The sequence below is a fragment of the Hylaeus anthracinus genome, unplaced genomic scaffold (genome assembly GCF_026225885.1).
Source record: "Hylaeus anthracinus isolate JK02 unplaced genomic scaffold, UHH_iyHylAnth1.0_haploid 11989, whole genome shotgun sequence".
In the NCBI taxonomy this organism is placed as follows: Eukaryota; Metazoa; Arthropoda; class Insecta; order Hymenoptera; family Colletidae; genus Hylaeus; species Hylaeus anthracinus.
The window spans coordinates 8,290,473-8,308,488 of NW_026534337.1; the positions used below are offsets into that span (position 1 = coordinate 8,290,473).

General features: G+C 42.8%; 1 protein-coding gene across 7 annotated transcripts in view; it reads right to left on the reverse strand.

Moving 5' to 3' along the window:
- LOC128887435 (cell adhesion molecule Dscam2-like) overlaps nt 1-18,016 on the reverse strand; it is a 212,464-nt gene that overhangs the window by 87,332 nt on the left and 107,116 nt on the right. For all 7 annotated transcript variants that reach the window (XM_054143287.1, XM_054143285.1, XM_054143284.1 and 4 more), the window contains exons 5-6: nt 12,583-12,700; nt 259-502 (exon numbers count right to left, since the gene is read on the reverse strand). In XM_054143287.1, coding sequence (XP_053999262.1) covers nt 259-502; nt 12,583-12,700 — 362 coding nt within the window. The remainder of the gene's footprint in view (nt 1-258; nt 503-12,582; nt 12,701-18,016) is intronic.

The window sequence follows — 18,016 nt, forward strand, 5'->3', positions numbered from 1 at the left end:
ATGTGACCTTAAGTAAAGTAAATAAAAAAAAAGTTAGGATTATTCAGTATTCCACTACGAACAAATAAAAATTTCACCGTTCAATTTGGCAATCGTCCTTTATTCCATTAAAATTTCACCCATCCGTGCCATCGACTACGCATCGTAGTGTCGCGGTAACGATCAATCGATAACGTCAAAAGTGAACTGAACGCAGGATCGATTGCCGTTGAAAAAGCTAGGCCACGATCGCGAGCAACCGTAAGAATCGTCAATTACCAAGTGAGCGGCTTTTCCAAGATCGACGGTCTGAATCGAGGGCTGAACGTGCACGCTCAATGGCGCAGATACCGTTAGCCTCACTTCCATGGATTCGCTGCCCTCGGAATTGCTGGTGGTGCACATGTACGAGCCGGCGTCGTTCTCCTGGACGCCTTGCACGATCAACGAACCGTCTCGCACCAGGTAATGCCCCGACGAATCCTCGATCGGCTCCTCCCTCTGGTTCCTGTTGTAGTACCACCTACGGCAGACAAGAGAAACGAAAGAAAGTCAGTGAACATCCGTATTTTTGCGATGAGAAAAGCCATAAACGGGCCTCGCAGGGGCACACGAACAGACCAACGTTGCGGGACAATCGAAAATTGTATTTTAGATCCTCCAGGTACGGGGCTAACGTAAATTCCTGTCCATATTGTCATGGATGCTATTTTAAAGAATCCTCTATTGTAGAGAATGTATACCCGCTGTTGGTAGGTGCAAGAAGGGCTGGTTCTACAGGGGAAAATAACGAATAGCAAAGGCTTTGGGCTTTGTGCCTGGGTTCCTAATGATCGCGGGTATAAAGAAGGCCAAGACTTGATTAAATTTTTCCTTTGTTAGAGAGATAGTGGAGAAGTTGAGTTAAATTTTCGTTTGAAGCTAACATTACTTTATAATTCCCTTCAGCGGAATGTCTTTACCTCGCTACTAGTTACAGTAATAATCACACGAATACGTAATTACCACATACATACGTAATTAAATCGAGAAGAGATCTGACATAGATTAAATGGCTTCGATGTACGTCTTGCAGTAAAATTAAATAAAACTTGTACTTGGAACGAAAGTGATAGGCCAGCGTGAATCAAAGGAACGGGGAGTTAATTATTCAGGAACATCGTCAGACAGAGACTCCAACCTTGCGTTTATATTTAACGCGATTTTTGTTTTTTTAGACCATCATCTTCATCGACGAGAAGACTACAAACATTCTTTTAACCCGTACCAAAAGCTTCGATGCTTCGCGAACTACTACCGCACACAGTAGATGTATCTATCGTTCAACGAAAAGTCCTGGTTAGAGTAGAAATAGAAGAAACCACTCCGACGAGTTTCTTATACCGTGTCTAGCGTAGAACGAGGACATACTACTATCGCGGTCTGGCGGAGCGTGCTGTTGCTTCACTGCCACCGGTGTCCGATAAATCGTGACGCCGCATCACTGCGCGTCCCGCGATATACACGGTGTTATATTACGTCCGATCGTTGCTCAAGATTCACCGCTGGCGGGGCAAAAATAGTCGAGCACCCGCTACCGAGTCGGACAGAGGGCGATATTGCTGCTTTGCTATCCAACCGAGGCTTTCCATTCCAGCGGTGTATCTCTCTAGTGCACTCGCCAACCACAAAATAACAACTGTTTCATTGGGAAGACCGAATACACAGCACGGCCGTGAATTGTGCTACGCTACCCATACGATCCCTACAAACCCCAACCCCGTCCTTCCTCCTCCACATCCTTTTTTTTTTTTTGTACTCAGGCCTCCATAGTCCGCGCGCATGCAGCGCTGGATGTACTGGCACGCTTTCAAAACACTCCCGCTTGAACAAGCAGCCGGATAAACCGCGCCTGTGGCGCGCACGGGATACAGACGAAAATCGTTAATACCCGGCGGATCTTTAAATAAGGAGCGGGAACGGATCGTGCTCGCCAGCCGGAAATTATACGCGCGCGAATCGATACGGGTTTTCGGATCGACGGGAAACGGCGTGACTGGTTTCGTGTTCTGGTACCATTTTAGAAAATTTGTATGGGGTCGTGAGTGTTCTTCATAGGACGTGCATATGTAATTGCTCGTCTGAAAACTTGGAGTAGCTTTATATACGTTTTCCCATGTCGGAAATTATTTTAATTTGTTTCTCTTTTAGGATTCATGGTATTCTGAAGAGGTATTCTGGGCTCGAAATAGGCGTTCGAATAGCAATTGATCGATGATACGGTAGTCACGTAACAAAATTAAACCTTTTGTCAATAACATCGCGTGAGACACGTGGTAAGGAATTCGAGTCGAACATGAAAAGTACGAGTCGGACGCGTCGTATCAATATACAAAAGGGATATAATTCCTGTTCATGTTGTATGAGGCCCAGAGTAAATCGTAAGGCAGGTTAACTATAATGCATTGATTTTTCGTAGAAAATTGAATTCTGAATCAAAAAGATACAAATATGATTGGTTTCAAGCCTATTTCATTATTTAATTAAATCAATCGCACTGAACGTAACCGCGCACTTTCTACTCCAATGGCTATAAAAAGTGCGTAAAATGGTACGAAGAGTGTTAGGATCGCGGTAGAGTTGACCATCGAGAGATTAAGATCGTTAAACCGTCTAATGGTCGCGGAAATTCGCGTCTCGTCAATGAAACCATTCGACGGCCGGATTTAAAGCATCTCGACAGACAGGGATAATCGAATCGATCTCTCGCGGGCACGCGCGACCTTTGACCTCGTCGGGCCGAACCGTCGTGCAGAAACTGAGCCAATTCAGTCTCGTGGTTTCCAGCCTCCACGCGGTACTCGTCGTTCGATTAACGTAACCGTTTCCACGGAAGTCACCCACGCACATACTTCATCACTAATAACTAGCTTAGATGAAAGTACTTCACAGTATCTGAGAAATTACCACCGAGTTATCTCCATCCTGCTGAAGCTTATTAAACCTCTATTAGATGGGTTATATCTCATTTTCTCCGATGAAATTATTTCATGAATATTTATACACCTAAGAGTTATAAGGGCATCCTGGGTAACACTACTTTGCGTTCGTTTCAATTCTTGTAATATTTTTAATAATTAACACTAAACCTACCACGACCGGTCCAATGATCGTTCTCAAACTTTTGTATTCAATTCTTACATGCAATACACGAATTGTGTACAATTGTTTCATGCATTATTCAATTTAATTCCGTGTAAAATATTTTCGCATTTAATCGAAAAACGTATCTTTAAGACTATTCATTTGTCCCATCACGGTAGAAATAATTACAAATGGACGTCGGTAGGTTTAGCGTTACATATAGAGGAATTTATGCATTGTAATTGATAGTGGAGAAATTTCATAACGCCGTTTTACAAACGAGCTTCCACCTATCGAGTTGGAATACAAACATCGTACCATGGTCACCATTAATCTCGCGCAAATTCGTATTCATAGGATATTTTGTCAAAACCTCAATCCCCACAGTGCACTCCCAAAGTTCCCTAAAACCTTTTAAGAACACGTTGCACGCAAACTCGGCCGAGTTAGCGAGATAACAACGATCAAATTTCGCCTACCCCCTCGGAGAGGATGTTATAACTCAATCCCCATCCTGCGACACCTTCTCAGCCAAAACTACATCCGCCTGACGATGGCTGGCGCGCCAAACCGCGCGAAGGAACGAAAACATTTGCGTTGCGTCGAAACGCTCAAGCAGCATCAATATTTACCGGAAAAGCGGTCGGGGACGGGAAAATAAAATTTCCTCGCTCCCTATTGATTTTGGTCCCGGTAAGCGATCGATTCATCCGCTTCTCGCTAATCCCTTGATGCATTAGACATTCGTGGCGAATAAAACATGCAGTTAAAAATGGAAGATCAGTACCAGGTTCCTTCAAGGCAGGATCGGTGCAGAATTTTTGCAGACGAAGAAGGTACTAAGGGAGTCATCGTAAGATTCAAGTTTTTCATATTTTTCAGATGAGTCTGAACATCGTTTCGTTCTTTTTCTTAGCATCACACTCGAAAGATCAATTTATTATTAATTTTCTGTATTAATTCTCCCTTTGACTTTATCCTCATTGTTACAACGACCCTCAAAACACTGAACAAAACCATAAACACAATTTATTTACACGAAATTGGATAAATAAACGCATTTGCAGGACTTGACCAGTGAAATACGTTCCTTGGACGTCGCAAGGGGTTGAATATCATCCCTGGAAACTTTCTTTTCACCGTGCGGCACAATGTACAATCGAGGCCGCTGAAAAGGAGGCGTCTGGGCGAATCTTGTCCGCGACCGTTGGCTTCTATCGCCCGGTTAGGTCGAGAGGTAAACGTGACCGCGCAAAATCGGGGGTTGGAACCACCCCGTCCTGGGAACACGTTCGCGAGCCGAAAACTTCTGACGTTGCCGCGAGAAATCTAGGCCGCGGTCTCTCGACGGGACTCCGAGTCTCCAGCGTCGAATATTTTCCGCCCAGCAATCTCGGGGCTAAAGTGAGCTCCCCCGGGAGGACCCTAACTTCGTCCAAAAATGATACGCGCCGTCTCCCTCGGCTAGTGGTCTCCGTCTCCCAGGAGCGGGTGACTGACCTCGCCAGTTTCGAAAAGAGGTTTAGGCACCAGCCTTTCAAACTGGCAAGATTAAGGATAAATATAAGCAGAATTTTATTTAGATACACATCTATTAATCTCGATACCAAGTGGATAGTTTGTATTATTATTAAAGTAGAGTTTTACATTTTCTAACATTTCTGTACTCGGTCCCTTTATACCCAGAAACTCGTAACTAAAAGATAACCCCACGCACGTTCGCCCAGGATTAACGAGAATAGGATGCCTCTTGACCTCGCGATTTATTTGAAATTTTTCCCGAGATAAGAATTTTGCCAGTCTTTGGCAGGATGCGAGGACGACACCGATGAGGTTGAAGAGTCGCGGGACGCGCGCAGGGGGGGTAGACGACGAGGCATATACCTATAGATAATCGAATTTACGGAGGGAAATTGGCGAGGGAAGGAGATGGGAAAGGGAACCCAGAGATGGAAGCTCTGCAACGCTGGCAAACCCTCAGACCCTCACCCTTTCCTGTCCTCTCGTCCTTATCTCCCTCTCTGGCTTATCCTCCGGTTTCGCGGTCTTTCTCCGTCGCGTGGATGCGTCTGTCTCTCCCTCACTTTGCTCCGTCAACTCAGTCAAGCCACGGAAGAGGCAGAGGAGAGAGACTGAACGACAGAGACAGCCGCGGAACCGCCAAGTTAAGCAGAGATAGACGATGAACGCAGGCACGGAATATACTCAGTGACGTCGACGTACACGTAAATGCGGAATATTTGATGGGCTGTCAGAAGCAGTCTCTGTAATCAGCGGTCGGTTTGTTTGCGCTACCCATACACTCCTCGCGTCTACGCTGCCTTCGTTCCACCCCGCCGTCATCGCGGATGCACAAACGCGAACCGCGTGTCTATTAGGGCTAACTTGGTCCCCGTCCACCCCCGTGATCTTTTGGACTGTTCTCCCAGCGATCCAAAGAATTATCGGTTCGCGATCGTCTGCGTGTAACGCTCGAATAAATGGAAGCATTGGAACTTTTAATACGAATCGACCCTTTTTTACATACAGTCAGTTCCATAAGTATTCGTACCCTCTATATTTGTTGAAAAAATTTGTCTAATTCAAAATGAATTGCTTCGTGTTTCGTAATAAATTTGTAGTTGTATATATATACATATTGAAAGTTTATTCATATAGATATTTATAATGGAAAATTGATTTGGAAACAGGAAGCCTATCATTTCAATTAGATGAATTTCTTCAATAGATATAGGGGTTACGAATGCTTATGGGATTAACTGGTATGCGCAGAGAATTTACTGGGAATGTTATTTTTCTAAATATATTTATTGGATGTGAATTCAGACATTGTATCTATTGCGAATTCTTGATAACACACGTGATTTTTAACCGACTTCGAAAAGGAGGTTACTCAATTCGACATGTATATATTTCTTTTTTCGAAGAACTGAGAAGGTGTTTGTACGAATTTAATAATAACATAATATTCTTTAACATCTTCCCCTTGTCTGCCAAATAGTATCAAAGTCTATAAAAATGAAGAATCGATCCACAGATGGTCTTAGTCTGCATTAACGGCAGCAGTACCGCTTTGAAGTGTGCTAAACGGGTGTTGGGTTCCCCCAGTCGTCGAAGGACTCGTCGAGAAAGGTCCCCGAAGGAACGCAAGTATCATCAAGGATGATTTATCATCGCGAATTTGCGAGGCAACTTTTTTTCAATACACGAGGCGTTTCTCGAGGATCCTTCCTCGCTGTTTTTCCTTTTACGGCCGTCGACGCGATACCGATCGATGCCTGGCGTGTATATCCCAGTTCGAACGAACGAAATTAATTACACCTGTCAAACATCGACGACAGGGAATTGTTAATAAAGCGGAGCGCGTGCGTATCGAATTATCCGCAGCGCGCGTCGAGCGTCGTTAAAATTTTGATACCCACCCGACGGGCCGATAACTGCCACGAAAATGCGGCCCAGCGTTGGTCGTTAACGTCGTAGGGTGGTTTTAACGGCGAGACGAATTGGGATCCGACGTAAGCTCGTTGCGGCCCGAATTAACAGTCAAGGGCCACGACGAGCAGCTGCCCAGCTAATTACTTTATCGCCCATTGGTCGTAAGCTGGGATTTTCGGTGGCCACATGGCGCTGGTCTTCGAGCCATTGTTACCCTTCGTCGCTGTCAGATATTTTCAAAATTTCAGAGGGTTATACTGAGGGAAGGCATCAAATCAGTTTGAAGGTGTTGGTCTGGAAGTTCTAGGTAATTTGGAGTGCCAAAAAGTAGGCAATTGTAATATTACAGCAAAGTCATATTCTCGGTCATTGCTTGGACAAATATTCTTAATAGTTAATGTAACTATTGTCAGAAATTAATTTTTAGTTATTTCAGCTAACAGATATAACGATATAGAAAAGTTTCTCCCGCGATTACTGTGTTCAATGAATACTTATTCTGATTTTTATTAATATTTCATCGAAGACTAAAGTGAATTAAATATGTACATCTCCGAATTAATTGAATATTTACAATGCATAGAGTAACATTCAAAGTTTCAGATTGTTCTACCAATCTTTTTGGAGAGAGTGTAATACTTCCGAACATGAAAAGTTGAAAATAAAATTTAAATAAGTAATCGTGAGATATTTTTCTATATTTTAATATCTTGGAACAATTAATTTGGATTGGATTGGATTGGAACAATTAAAACTTAATATCTCCGATATAATTAAACGTTTATGATACATACAGTATCATTCAGTGTTCAATTAAATATTAATAACAATTACGGTTAGGAATAAATATTCCTTCGTGACATTAATCGTTAGAAATTTGTCAATATTTTAATATCTGCTGATTGGACCAACTAAATATTAATTTCTGACAATAGTGAAATTCATGATTAACAATTCTTATTATTTAAACAATGATGGGAAATATGATTATGATGTGGTATTAATGTTTCGTAAATTCTTTTGTGGATGGATCCAACGAGCCTTCGAATCGACATGTCACGACATGTCACGCGTTTGTTGTTCGCCCTTCCCTTCTCTACTTCGAGAGGCACAAACAATCTACGACGCACGACCGCGCCCTAGCAGGTATGCGAGGAGCGAGAGCTCATTCATCGTTGATCCTTCGTTCGATATGGATCTCGCGATCGCGCGTCCGCGTCTCGTGTCCTTCCTATTTGTAGTTTCCCTTAGTATCTTAGTTTGGTTTGGTTAGTTTTAAGGTTGCGTGTACGAGTGTCTCCTCTGCCAAATAATTATTAATCAACTTGTTTTGTTTGTTCGTAAATCCATATTGGACTCGCAACTTCGTGCTCCACTTCGGTCACTACTGCTTGATGTGATAAGTGTTGTGACCAACCATGTGACTGGCCGAGATCGGTTGCCGTCCTCTAGTGGGTCTGATTTGAGAGAGGGTCAATCGACGCCTCCGTGGAATCTTCTACTCTCTGTACGCGTCAAGCGAAGTCCAGGCTCCCGGTGCAGCGTAGCTCAAAAGAGTCGTCAGACGGATGCAAGCCGTGCCCTGGACTCTTGACGTTGTGCAGAGAGTAGAACTCCGTTTCGGGACTCTACGACCGTCAGACATACCTGGTGTCGCCAGGGCAGGGCAACCTGACGCGGTGCTACCTACGTCGTACACTGTAAGGTTGGATCTGGGCTCTCGGCAGCAGGTATGCAGGGAGTAGAGTACTGGCGGAGACGTTGATCGTCTTTCTCTCGAATCAGACCCACCAGAGGAAACGGGACTGACTCTGTAAGTCCAGTTACATGGTCGCGTCGTGTCGCGATTTCCATTTAACTTCCATTTACTTGAAATAATTATTTGGCAGAGTCAGACATAGACTTTGGAAATCAAAGGGACTTTGCTTTCTTTGATTTCCACCGTTTCGTACTTAGTATTAAGCTCGTTGCTCTACGTAGAGTATGCATCTACGTATGTATACTCTATGTAGAGGGAGATCGAAGGAACTTTGATTCCTTCTATCTTCGGGTCTCCAGTCGCAGCAACCTCCACGTGGTGAGACCTGGTAATCGGTATTATTCGTGACGAACAATCTTTCGTCGCGAGTAATAGCGAGCTAATGGCTGCGTACTTGTAATAAGATCTTTAGATATAAAAAGTGTAAAGTGCAAAAGTGTAAAGTGTAAACTGCAAAAGTGCAAAGCGTAATGTGCAAAAGTGTAAAGCGTCAAGTGAAATTATATTTAGATTAACAGGGAGAACATCAAGGAGTCGTAGCTGGTATTAGTGGTCCGCAGTAGGAATGGTTTCTGTGCATTTATCGTATACAACTTTGTGCATATGAGATTTTACTGTAGTAACAAAAAACGTTCCGTTACAATTATGTCTTAGTGCGTCACAAAACAATGAACGGATTTTCTGAGAAAAAAAATGTCCTGTCGCGAAAAATCATTAAGTATGGTACAGCAGGTGGCGGTTCGCGATCAGCTTGTTTAGTTAGATTTTCAATCTCTCCAACTCTTGCGTGTGCGCGAAGTCTGTACATTTTTTATTCGTGAACAATCGTATTGATTTTGCAAATGCGTAAACTTTTGGAGTCTAATGATTATATTTGAATACCAGCAACATAAAATTTGGAATGGACTGTGAAAAAATATCGCGAGACAACGTGGAATCATAATTTATCCCATTCATTTGTACGAGTCCCGCCTCATGAATCGTATAACGAGATTCGCGAACTCGAAAAAATTGGCAAAAGAAGCGCGGTGTATCGGATGGGCACAAAGTTCGATGGCTTGTGATCTACGATCATCCTTCCGTTTCGTCAAACGCGAAAACAAACTAGTTTTTATCCCAGTGATCCGATATGATAATCTTGTTGTAGGGGACTCGAGCGAACTCGGTAGGAGCCTCTTTCGTTTCCCGTTTCGAAGTCGCCCGGAGACAGAAACGTAAAGTAGCCTTGTTCATCGTTTAATAACCTTGTTATCGTCCCGTTACAAGTATACGATCTCTGGAACGACGAATCGCTCGGATTCGTTCCTTTTGTTATCGTGTAATAAGCGCATTAAACTTCTAATATGCCATCGAAACGCCTCTTTCAATATAATTTAGCGTGCATTATTTTCAGTATCAGTTATACATTATGTTTCCCTATTTCTGAGTTTATTAAGATGATTATTTCACATTTATGTTATTTAAAGCGCTGTCAAAGGTCTTTGCAAGTAACTAAAAAATTCTTCGAGTTAAGGAACAGGCAAAGCATGTTGTTAGATGAAAGAAAAGAGAAGCTATGAGAAAAATAAAAACCAAAAAGAAGTTTATTGAAAGCTTAGTGAAGCTGTTGTTTTGAAAGAAGTTAAATTATTTCTCTTTATTAGAGTTTATGAAGGGTCTTCTCGTATATTGTTTTCGAGTAACCGGAAATGTTTCATAGGAGGTTAACATCGACAGTATGAATGAAGAATTTTCATCGGAACTTGAAGTATCATTCCAGTATCAGGAAATTCGTCGCTTGTAGCCTGTCGACTTGTAGAAGGGGACGATCTGTGCTAGGGAATTCCGCTTGTCAAAGACGGGAGTCACCTTTTTCTTCCTTCTCCCATATTCTCCCCCCTTTCTTGTATAATGTACCAGTACGCATCGATGAACTCCGCGTGTTCCGTCGTTTCAGCGCTGAAAATACCTCGCCCACGCGAAATACCAGAGCCCGGAACTATGTTTGAAATTAGCATTAATACAAGAGAAACAGAGAAACGCAGGCTGTTCGCTCGCATTATCCAACTTCCAAGAATGCTTTGCGCGAAGATCTTGTTTTCTTCGGTCAAATTCTTGTTATCGTTTATGATTCGCGTTGCAATTCGGACGACTTTGAGCCCAAAAATGAAAATTCCTCAACGTCGTGCTTTTTATGGAGAACCCTTCATCTTTTTATAAAGTCATAACAGAACGTTCCACATTGCAGCGCATTCCATAGATATATTTGGGTTCCCTAATATATCGATTTTTAATTATTAATTCTGTTTCTAAAATTGACGATATATATTGTCAAATGAACCTGAAATAAATTCCTGAAAAGATCGTCGAACCGACCTCGTTTCCACAGCTTTGCTCCAGGTTTTAAAACGCGGATTCATACTTAATCAAAGAACTGGAGGTAACTTGAGATTTTCGCCGATTAACGATCATTCGTTCCACTCCGTGGTGGGGTTGTCGACGTGGATTATCATCAACGATTTAACAGCCCCGGCGGAAGCTGGCCGAGGTCGGAGATTCGACGATAATTCCGGGACGCAACTGGATGTCTTATTAATCCGAAGAGCAGCCTTTAATTTACAAGCGTTGCCTTCTACTTTAACAGCGGATTACGCGGACCTGGCTCGGCCACCAGCGTACAGTAAATGGCTGCTTACCGTTAAATTGCATACCGGAACATTTACACCGGCCTCAGGGATGAATGAGAGCGCTAGGAGATGCCGGGAAGAGAATGGAAACGGGAACGGAACCGAAAATCATATTGTCAGCACGATACAATATTACTGGTACCCTCCATTATATATCGACTAGTTCAAGTTGTCCCTGGATTATTACAGGCCCACCTAAGTAAACTAGAGTTGTGTTTAATAAAAAATTCACGTGTTGAAAGCTTGATGATATATGTAAATAAACAGGGGAAGATAGGGCCCACTACAGAAGCATTCAATCACGTTTGGACTCGAGAACTGAGTCTTCTAAAGTATAGAATTCATAATAATTAGACACAGATTCAGATTCAGACAAAGAATCGAGGTGTAAATGAAAGATGTCTCGTCATTTTTGCATATTTCCACTTGTCATTAATGCATAAGCATCCGCAATCCGATAATAATTTAGCACAAAACATGGAAATGAAGAATATTACTCGATATCTTCTATAAAATTTAATATTTTTTGTGGAGCTCCCTCTCCATGAAGGGTGTGTTTCCATTTTCAGGTGATGAAGGCAACACCATCGACTGCTTTTTAAACCCACATATTACTAAATGGTGCTCGTTACACCGGCTACAGGCTGTTAACAGGATCTACGCCGCGTTTATTATGAAATGAACGAAACATAAAACGAAAGAGCTCGCGAGCCCCGTTGTTGTCGACAAGTCCACCAGAAGTTTTCCCCCGATGCTTTGGGGAGGATCAAAATATTTTTCACGAGCAAGACCAGCCCGCGCCCCGAGCCAATTAAACTTCGCAAATACATCGGCCCCAGTTGTATTGGAAAACTGTTTTGGTAAGTAAGCGAACCGTGCTCGAGGACCGCTCCTGCCAAAGTCGGCAATTACGGAGCGACAGGTTTATGGAGAACTCTTTCGTTCGTTTGTTGCTTTATGGAATACGGAATAATGCGTTTCAAGCAGCCCCGAGTCCTGCGCTCGTCCCGAAGAAAGGCGCGTGTAGGTTTAACAGAAAATTTGCCAGGAACTTTCTGGACGTATTATATGCTTATAATGGGGAAAGAAAAATTCTCCTGTTATGGTATTTGCTATTCGTCGTTGTTGGGAGCTTGCAGTCAACGTGGTTGAAACGATGTAAATTAAACACGGGGGCTTCGGGAGGCATCTTTTATTATCGTAAGTTAGGACGTGAATTTCTTTTTTAAGATTCTTTTCAATTCGTTCTTTATAAAATCGTATTGAGTTGTAATATTCGCATACATTTAATGAGGTATGCGCATGTAAATTCACTTGAAAATTCATGTGTTTATAGAATATTCATGTATTTATTGCAAGTTTATGAATTTCTCAAATATTTATGAATGCATACAGAGTTTATGGATTTATAACACATCCACGAACTGTATGAAACCAATCTGGAATTAATTCTGTCTAAATTCACCTCTTTCGATCTCATTACATCCACGATGAAACAACCTACCATATATTTAAAAAAGAACCTACAATATCGCCTCTATGTACACAGACCTACAAGACTCAAAAATTGTGACTAGATAACTACCAAAATATCTAAAGTGAAACATAGGAATCGCTTACCTGTTGGTGGGGGTGGGGTTGCCGTACGCGACGCAGGGTATCACAATGGTGTCTTTCAGGCGCACCGACATATAAACCACCTTCTCGTTCATCATCGGCGGCATGGAGCTCCGTGTCTCTGTAAACAGAAAAACGAAAGGATCGCATAAATCCTCTAACGACAATACGCTCGGAGCGTCCTCCCCCCCCCCCCCCACAAAAGAATCCAGGGTTCCTCGACGCGCGAAATAATGAAGAAATCTTCCGACCCACCCCCTCTGCGCCGTAGTGCGGATTTCTTGGCGGGAGGAGAAACTTCCGCGGAAATTTTGGACAACGGCTCGAGGGAGGGCTCCCCTTTAATATCTTGCCTGGAAAGAGGCTCCCTCCATCGAGATGAGTTCCTCCAAGTTTTTTCCTAGCGACGTACGCGAAATATATTCTACGAGCCGACGAAACCGGGGATGGGGTCGAGTGTTCTGCTCCAGCTTAGGCGTTAAAGAAAAAAAAATTATTTTTTCTTCTTCGTATTTTATATGGAAATTTTAAGTATGGTTCTAAATTCAAGGAAGTTTGTGATTTGGATACTCTATAGTGGACGAGGAAAGAAAATTGTATGTACCAGGAGTCAGTAGAACAATTTTTTTCATTTCTAGTTCTGGCTTCGATATTTTTGTTTCGTTCCGTCCCTGACCACGATTATGCTCGCGTTGAATACGAAATAGCGTCATCTTTTTGTTTCGAATGAATAGACTTTACAAAATCTGGAACACCAGGTACGTGCTTTTATTCACCGAAGTCCTTTGATTTACATATTCCTACATGAACGCGGAATACATTCCAATCTCGATGAAACGTGTACCTCGTCAACATCTTCGGCGTCATGTAAATTAAATCCACGTTGAATTTACAGAAATATTTAAAATATATAAATCGCTTTGAGTAAATGTAAACTGTAGCAATTAAGGTAGCTGGGTCTCTTCCAAATATTTATATAATCAAAGGAATTCCTCGATGAAACAGGGGTGAAAAACGGTCCACGATAAAAACACGGATTAAAAACCGTCCGTTGTATCATCCCTTCCACGGTCGTTCAAGTAGCGCGAGCCATTCCAGAAAATAACAGAAATACCGGAAAACGGTATTCGATTACATTGTTCGGAAAATTGATAGCGACATTGCCGCTGCAGATTTAACAAAGAACGCAAGAAGGAAACCGCTGGAGGTAATACATCCTGCGAGTGATCGTACGGGGTTCTTTCACGGCGAAACAGATACACGTACAAAGGTTACTTTGCAGGCCTCCTCCTCCTCCCCCAGCACGAGTTCATGTAAGTTTGTTCCGTGATATACGGCGAATGTTTTCCACGGGCGCGTCATAAATACCCTCTCGCTGAAGAAGGAGCACGGAGGCTCGACTATGGCGAGAAGTGGAGAAGAAGCGAAAGAGGACGGAAGAACGGAACAGAATCCAGCGGTGCACGCATCAGCCTCGAGGTTTAATGGGGAATTATGGTCGCAGATAGCGGCCTCGACTCGCGAAGACCGCGCCATAAAGGAACAGATAACCGTGCTGGGTTTTTTGCACTGGATTTTCGAACCGCCTGACCTCGACGTGGACCTCCTTTAACCCTGAACGATGACCACAGGCTTCTTTGACCCAATTTTCGGTTCAATAGTTCGAGTTACTTTGAGGGGTTGAGCTGAGATAGTCGCTCGACGTGTCTACGTCTCTTTGAAAGGTGCAGAATAAATATCCACGGTGTGTAATTTGGTTGGTGTCAGGGTCTCCTTTGACCCCTGGCTTTAATCCTCGAGGCTACTTTGATAATTGAGGTGATAGTGACTGAAAATGTCCCTGCTGCTTTCAATAACACTGCAGAATAAATACCTACATGTGTATCTTCGTTGCTACTGAGGTCTTCGTTCTAATTTAGGTTAGAATAATAGTCCCAGACACGGTATGATTCTGCATCCAAAAATAAGGTTGAAACGTGGGAAGAGTTGTTCCTATACGAGACTTTATTCTCCAGAAAATTTGTTTTGCAAATCCATTTGAAACTTTGCGATTCAGAGACGGTGCACTAATATGTCTGACCAATATTCCATATTACTACTGGAATTCATATCTCTCCAGGCTCGAAAATCTTCCAAGTCGTTAAGAGCATTTCAAACTGTTGCCACCATATCACCACCAACATTCTAAACGCAAAGCGCAGGTCACGGTGCGGTAACGATTAATTTTTTGTTAACTCCAGTTATCAGCAACACCATGATTCGTTTTTGCGATGCAATCCTGCCGAATTCGATCCACCCTCGTGGTTCGAGTTTCGCGACGCATCGATTCATCGCGAGACGAGGAGGAGGCTATGGAGCACACGCGTTCAACGAGGGAATTTAATACTCTGCGTTGGATTACCGAAAGCACGCCGTGTTGTCACCCGAACCCCGCGACCCGGAAAGATGATAGTCAAATCGCGACCTTCAACCCTCCAAGGAAGGACACGTGCCCGAATGGATCGGAAAATGACCTTCTATATTAATTTTTGTATAGAAATTGGATTCCTTGATTCGTTAAAAATTGCCTGTGTCGACTCTTGCATGTATCGAAGCACGAAAATAATTTTCAATTACGAAGAAAAATTGGAAAATGACGTAACTATGCCAATTCTTGTAGACCCTCGTCTTTTACAAAATAACAGCTCCTGAAGTTTCCATGTAAATCCCTGGTTTCCTCGCAGCTAAAACAAACGCGAAGCAGTAAATAAAACTGGCTGAAGGCATTCTTAATCGTCTAAGAAACCCTGTTGGAGCTCAAGGAAAGAAACGACGTGGCTGTCGAGAACAGATTCGCGAGTCGAGCGTAACACGGTGCAACCAGATTCCGCGGCGAAATGCATTGAAGCCGGAAGTGGTTCAAGATGGTGTGGATCTGACGTTTACGCCGAGGTTTGACTAACTGGTTTCGCGCGTTTACGTGTAATGAACCCTTGCGAGCGTCGTGCACGTGAGGCCCTGGGTTCTGCTCGCGACTGGGTCTCTCTGATGTCCTGTGTTCTTGAACGTGTCTGGCTATGTCTGGATGAATCTACTGGGATATGGAAAACGCAGTTGGACAGTAAAGTTGGATATATTATTGATACAGGAGACAGTGTATTTTTAGGATTTCTAGCATATTTTCATTAGTACTGCGTCAACAAAAATTAAAAATTCGATATTTGGCTTTAGCTTGTGAAATCTAAGAAGATTGTTTTTGTACATACGCTACCGCTCAAATTCGGACACTTGCGAAATACATACGTATTGGCATTACATAAAAGTTATTTATGTACTTAATGTAGTGACTAAAATCGATTTTTATTAGTTTCTTATGAATTATTTAACGTTTTAAATTAAAAATTACGTATATATTGAGCTATACGAGCTCCATACCCCGTAATTCAAATTATGAAGAACTGAATGCGCCAGATCGTTCCAGACCCAGGCTCCCAGACAGTGTAATCCAAAATGGACAAGGCACCGATGGAATTATTTCGCAATCACGATTACCAGAAAAACCACTCGCGAGCGCGTGATCTGCGCTTGACAGACACACACAGGTTCTACAATGAATCCAAAGTTCGCGGCGATTCTAAAATGTTCGCGTCAGGCTTGCAGCGAGCGGATAATTTTGAAAAGTTTCCTCATTACTCGCGGAAACCGCTGTACATCGAGCCTTCGGTTAATTTGATGTATTCCAAACGCGAAGCTCCGTTGGAGAGAAGTAGGGGGCGGCGGTGGTCGAACCCCAGAATATGCAAACGTCCCTGCACTGTCCCGAACTTCGTTATTAACTCAATAAGTGTGTAAGTGTGCTTAGCATAAATTTCTATCCCGTCTCTACGGTGGCATCGTTACGACCCACGCCGGAACCAAAGTGGCTGGAAGAATTGAAAGCAGAAGTGGACTCGATCTTTTGCAAGCTTCCAAGAACTATGTAGTACAGCCATCCTTTGGGAGCTCGAGATTCCTTGAATTCCTGTTTGACGTCGAGTTGCTTTGTTAGGTAGAATTCGCGAGGAATTAAACGTGAGGAGGGGTATAGAATATAATTAAAAGTCTGGAAATGGATTTGTAATTTTTAAAAGAAAATTTTGACTATTAATCAGTGGGTCAGTGAGTCTCCCTGCATTTACGGTAATGGAAAAAAAATCGAGGTTTCTCAGAAATTATGTAGTCAAGATTGAGACAGCGTCGAGCTTCTTATGAGACTCGAAACACTCCTAATAAATATAAAACAACCGCTGTAATTCTGGTTTTGATAAATGGATTTGCTACTTGTGTTTATGGAAACGTCAGACGAGGAAATTTTGACGGTGGAGGGAACAGGGAAGGGTGGAAAATTGAGAAAGGGGAAGAAGATGAAGCGTCGGAGAAATTAACGGCGAAGTTTCGGAATTAACGGATCCCACGTTTCCATCTGAAGTGAAAAATGTTTGTCTGGTAAGATGGACTCGCGTGGTGCTCTTACGGAAATTATCGCTACGTAAATATACTACCTTCGTAGTATTTCCTGGAACTAATTTGTCCGATTTAAATTTTCATTTTAAATTGAAGAAGGCTAAATATATATGTGAAAATGTTTAGAGATATTACACGTCGTACACCAAGAACAAAGGTTTTCAATTCAATGGTTACGGGTTAATGTTGCACTGATTACACCATGGACGAGTAGCTACACTATCATAGGTCGCTGCTTGATTTCACTGCTATTGGTTACTTTCCACTGCGCTACACAATCACCCAAACGACTGTTAGCAAGAACTAATTTATCGCGTTTCTAACTAACGAAAACGTTAACCATAAAGGAACGATCTACCTATACGATAAAGGAATTTATCTTCTAATTTTCAGCGAAGCGTCGTGCGCTGTTGCATCTGGAAACATTTGAAAAAACACACGGCGTCTGACAGGGGTCGCGGGGGATTTAACGGGGATTGAATCACTCGGGGATGTTACAAGTCGAACGAGGAACCAGTTATTGTAAACAAATGCGTCGGTTGTTGCGGGTAAAGCTAACAATTATGGTCGTGTGTTTGCACGCGAAACAGCGTTCACGGAATCACGTACTCCGCGCGAGCTAATAATAATTTGCAATCCCGTTAGAGGTAATCTGTATTTAGATAACAACTGCGCGCGCGATTGCCTACATAGGAATTCTAAACAATTCCTGTAATCGAAATTTTGGGGGGAGATCCGCATAACTGTCTTCCGTTTCGGGGCACGGAAGGTAAATATTACCCCGGTTCCGCGATAAACGATTACCCTGCGAATCCGTATTCCGCGTACGCGAGAATCTCTGCAGGAGCTGATGCACGAACTGTAAACATTTCTGCCCGTTCCACGCGTCCAAACGTTCGCACAACGTTGTTATGTTGCACGAGTAGTTGCGCGCGAGATGGTCTGCAGTGCGTGC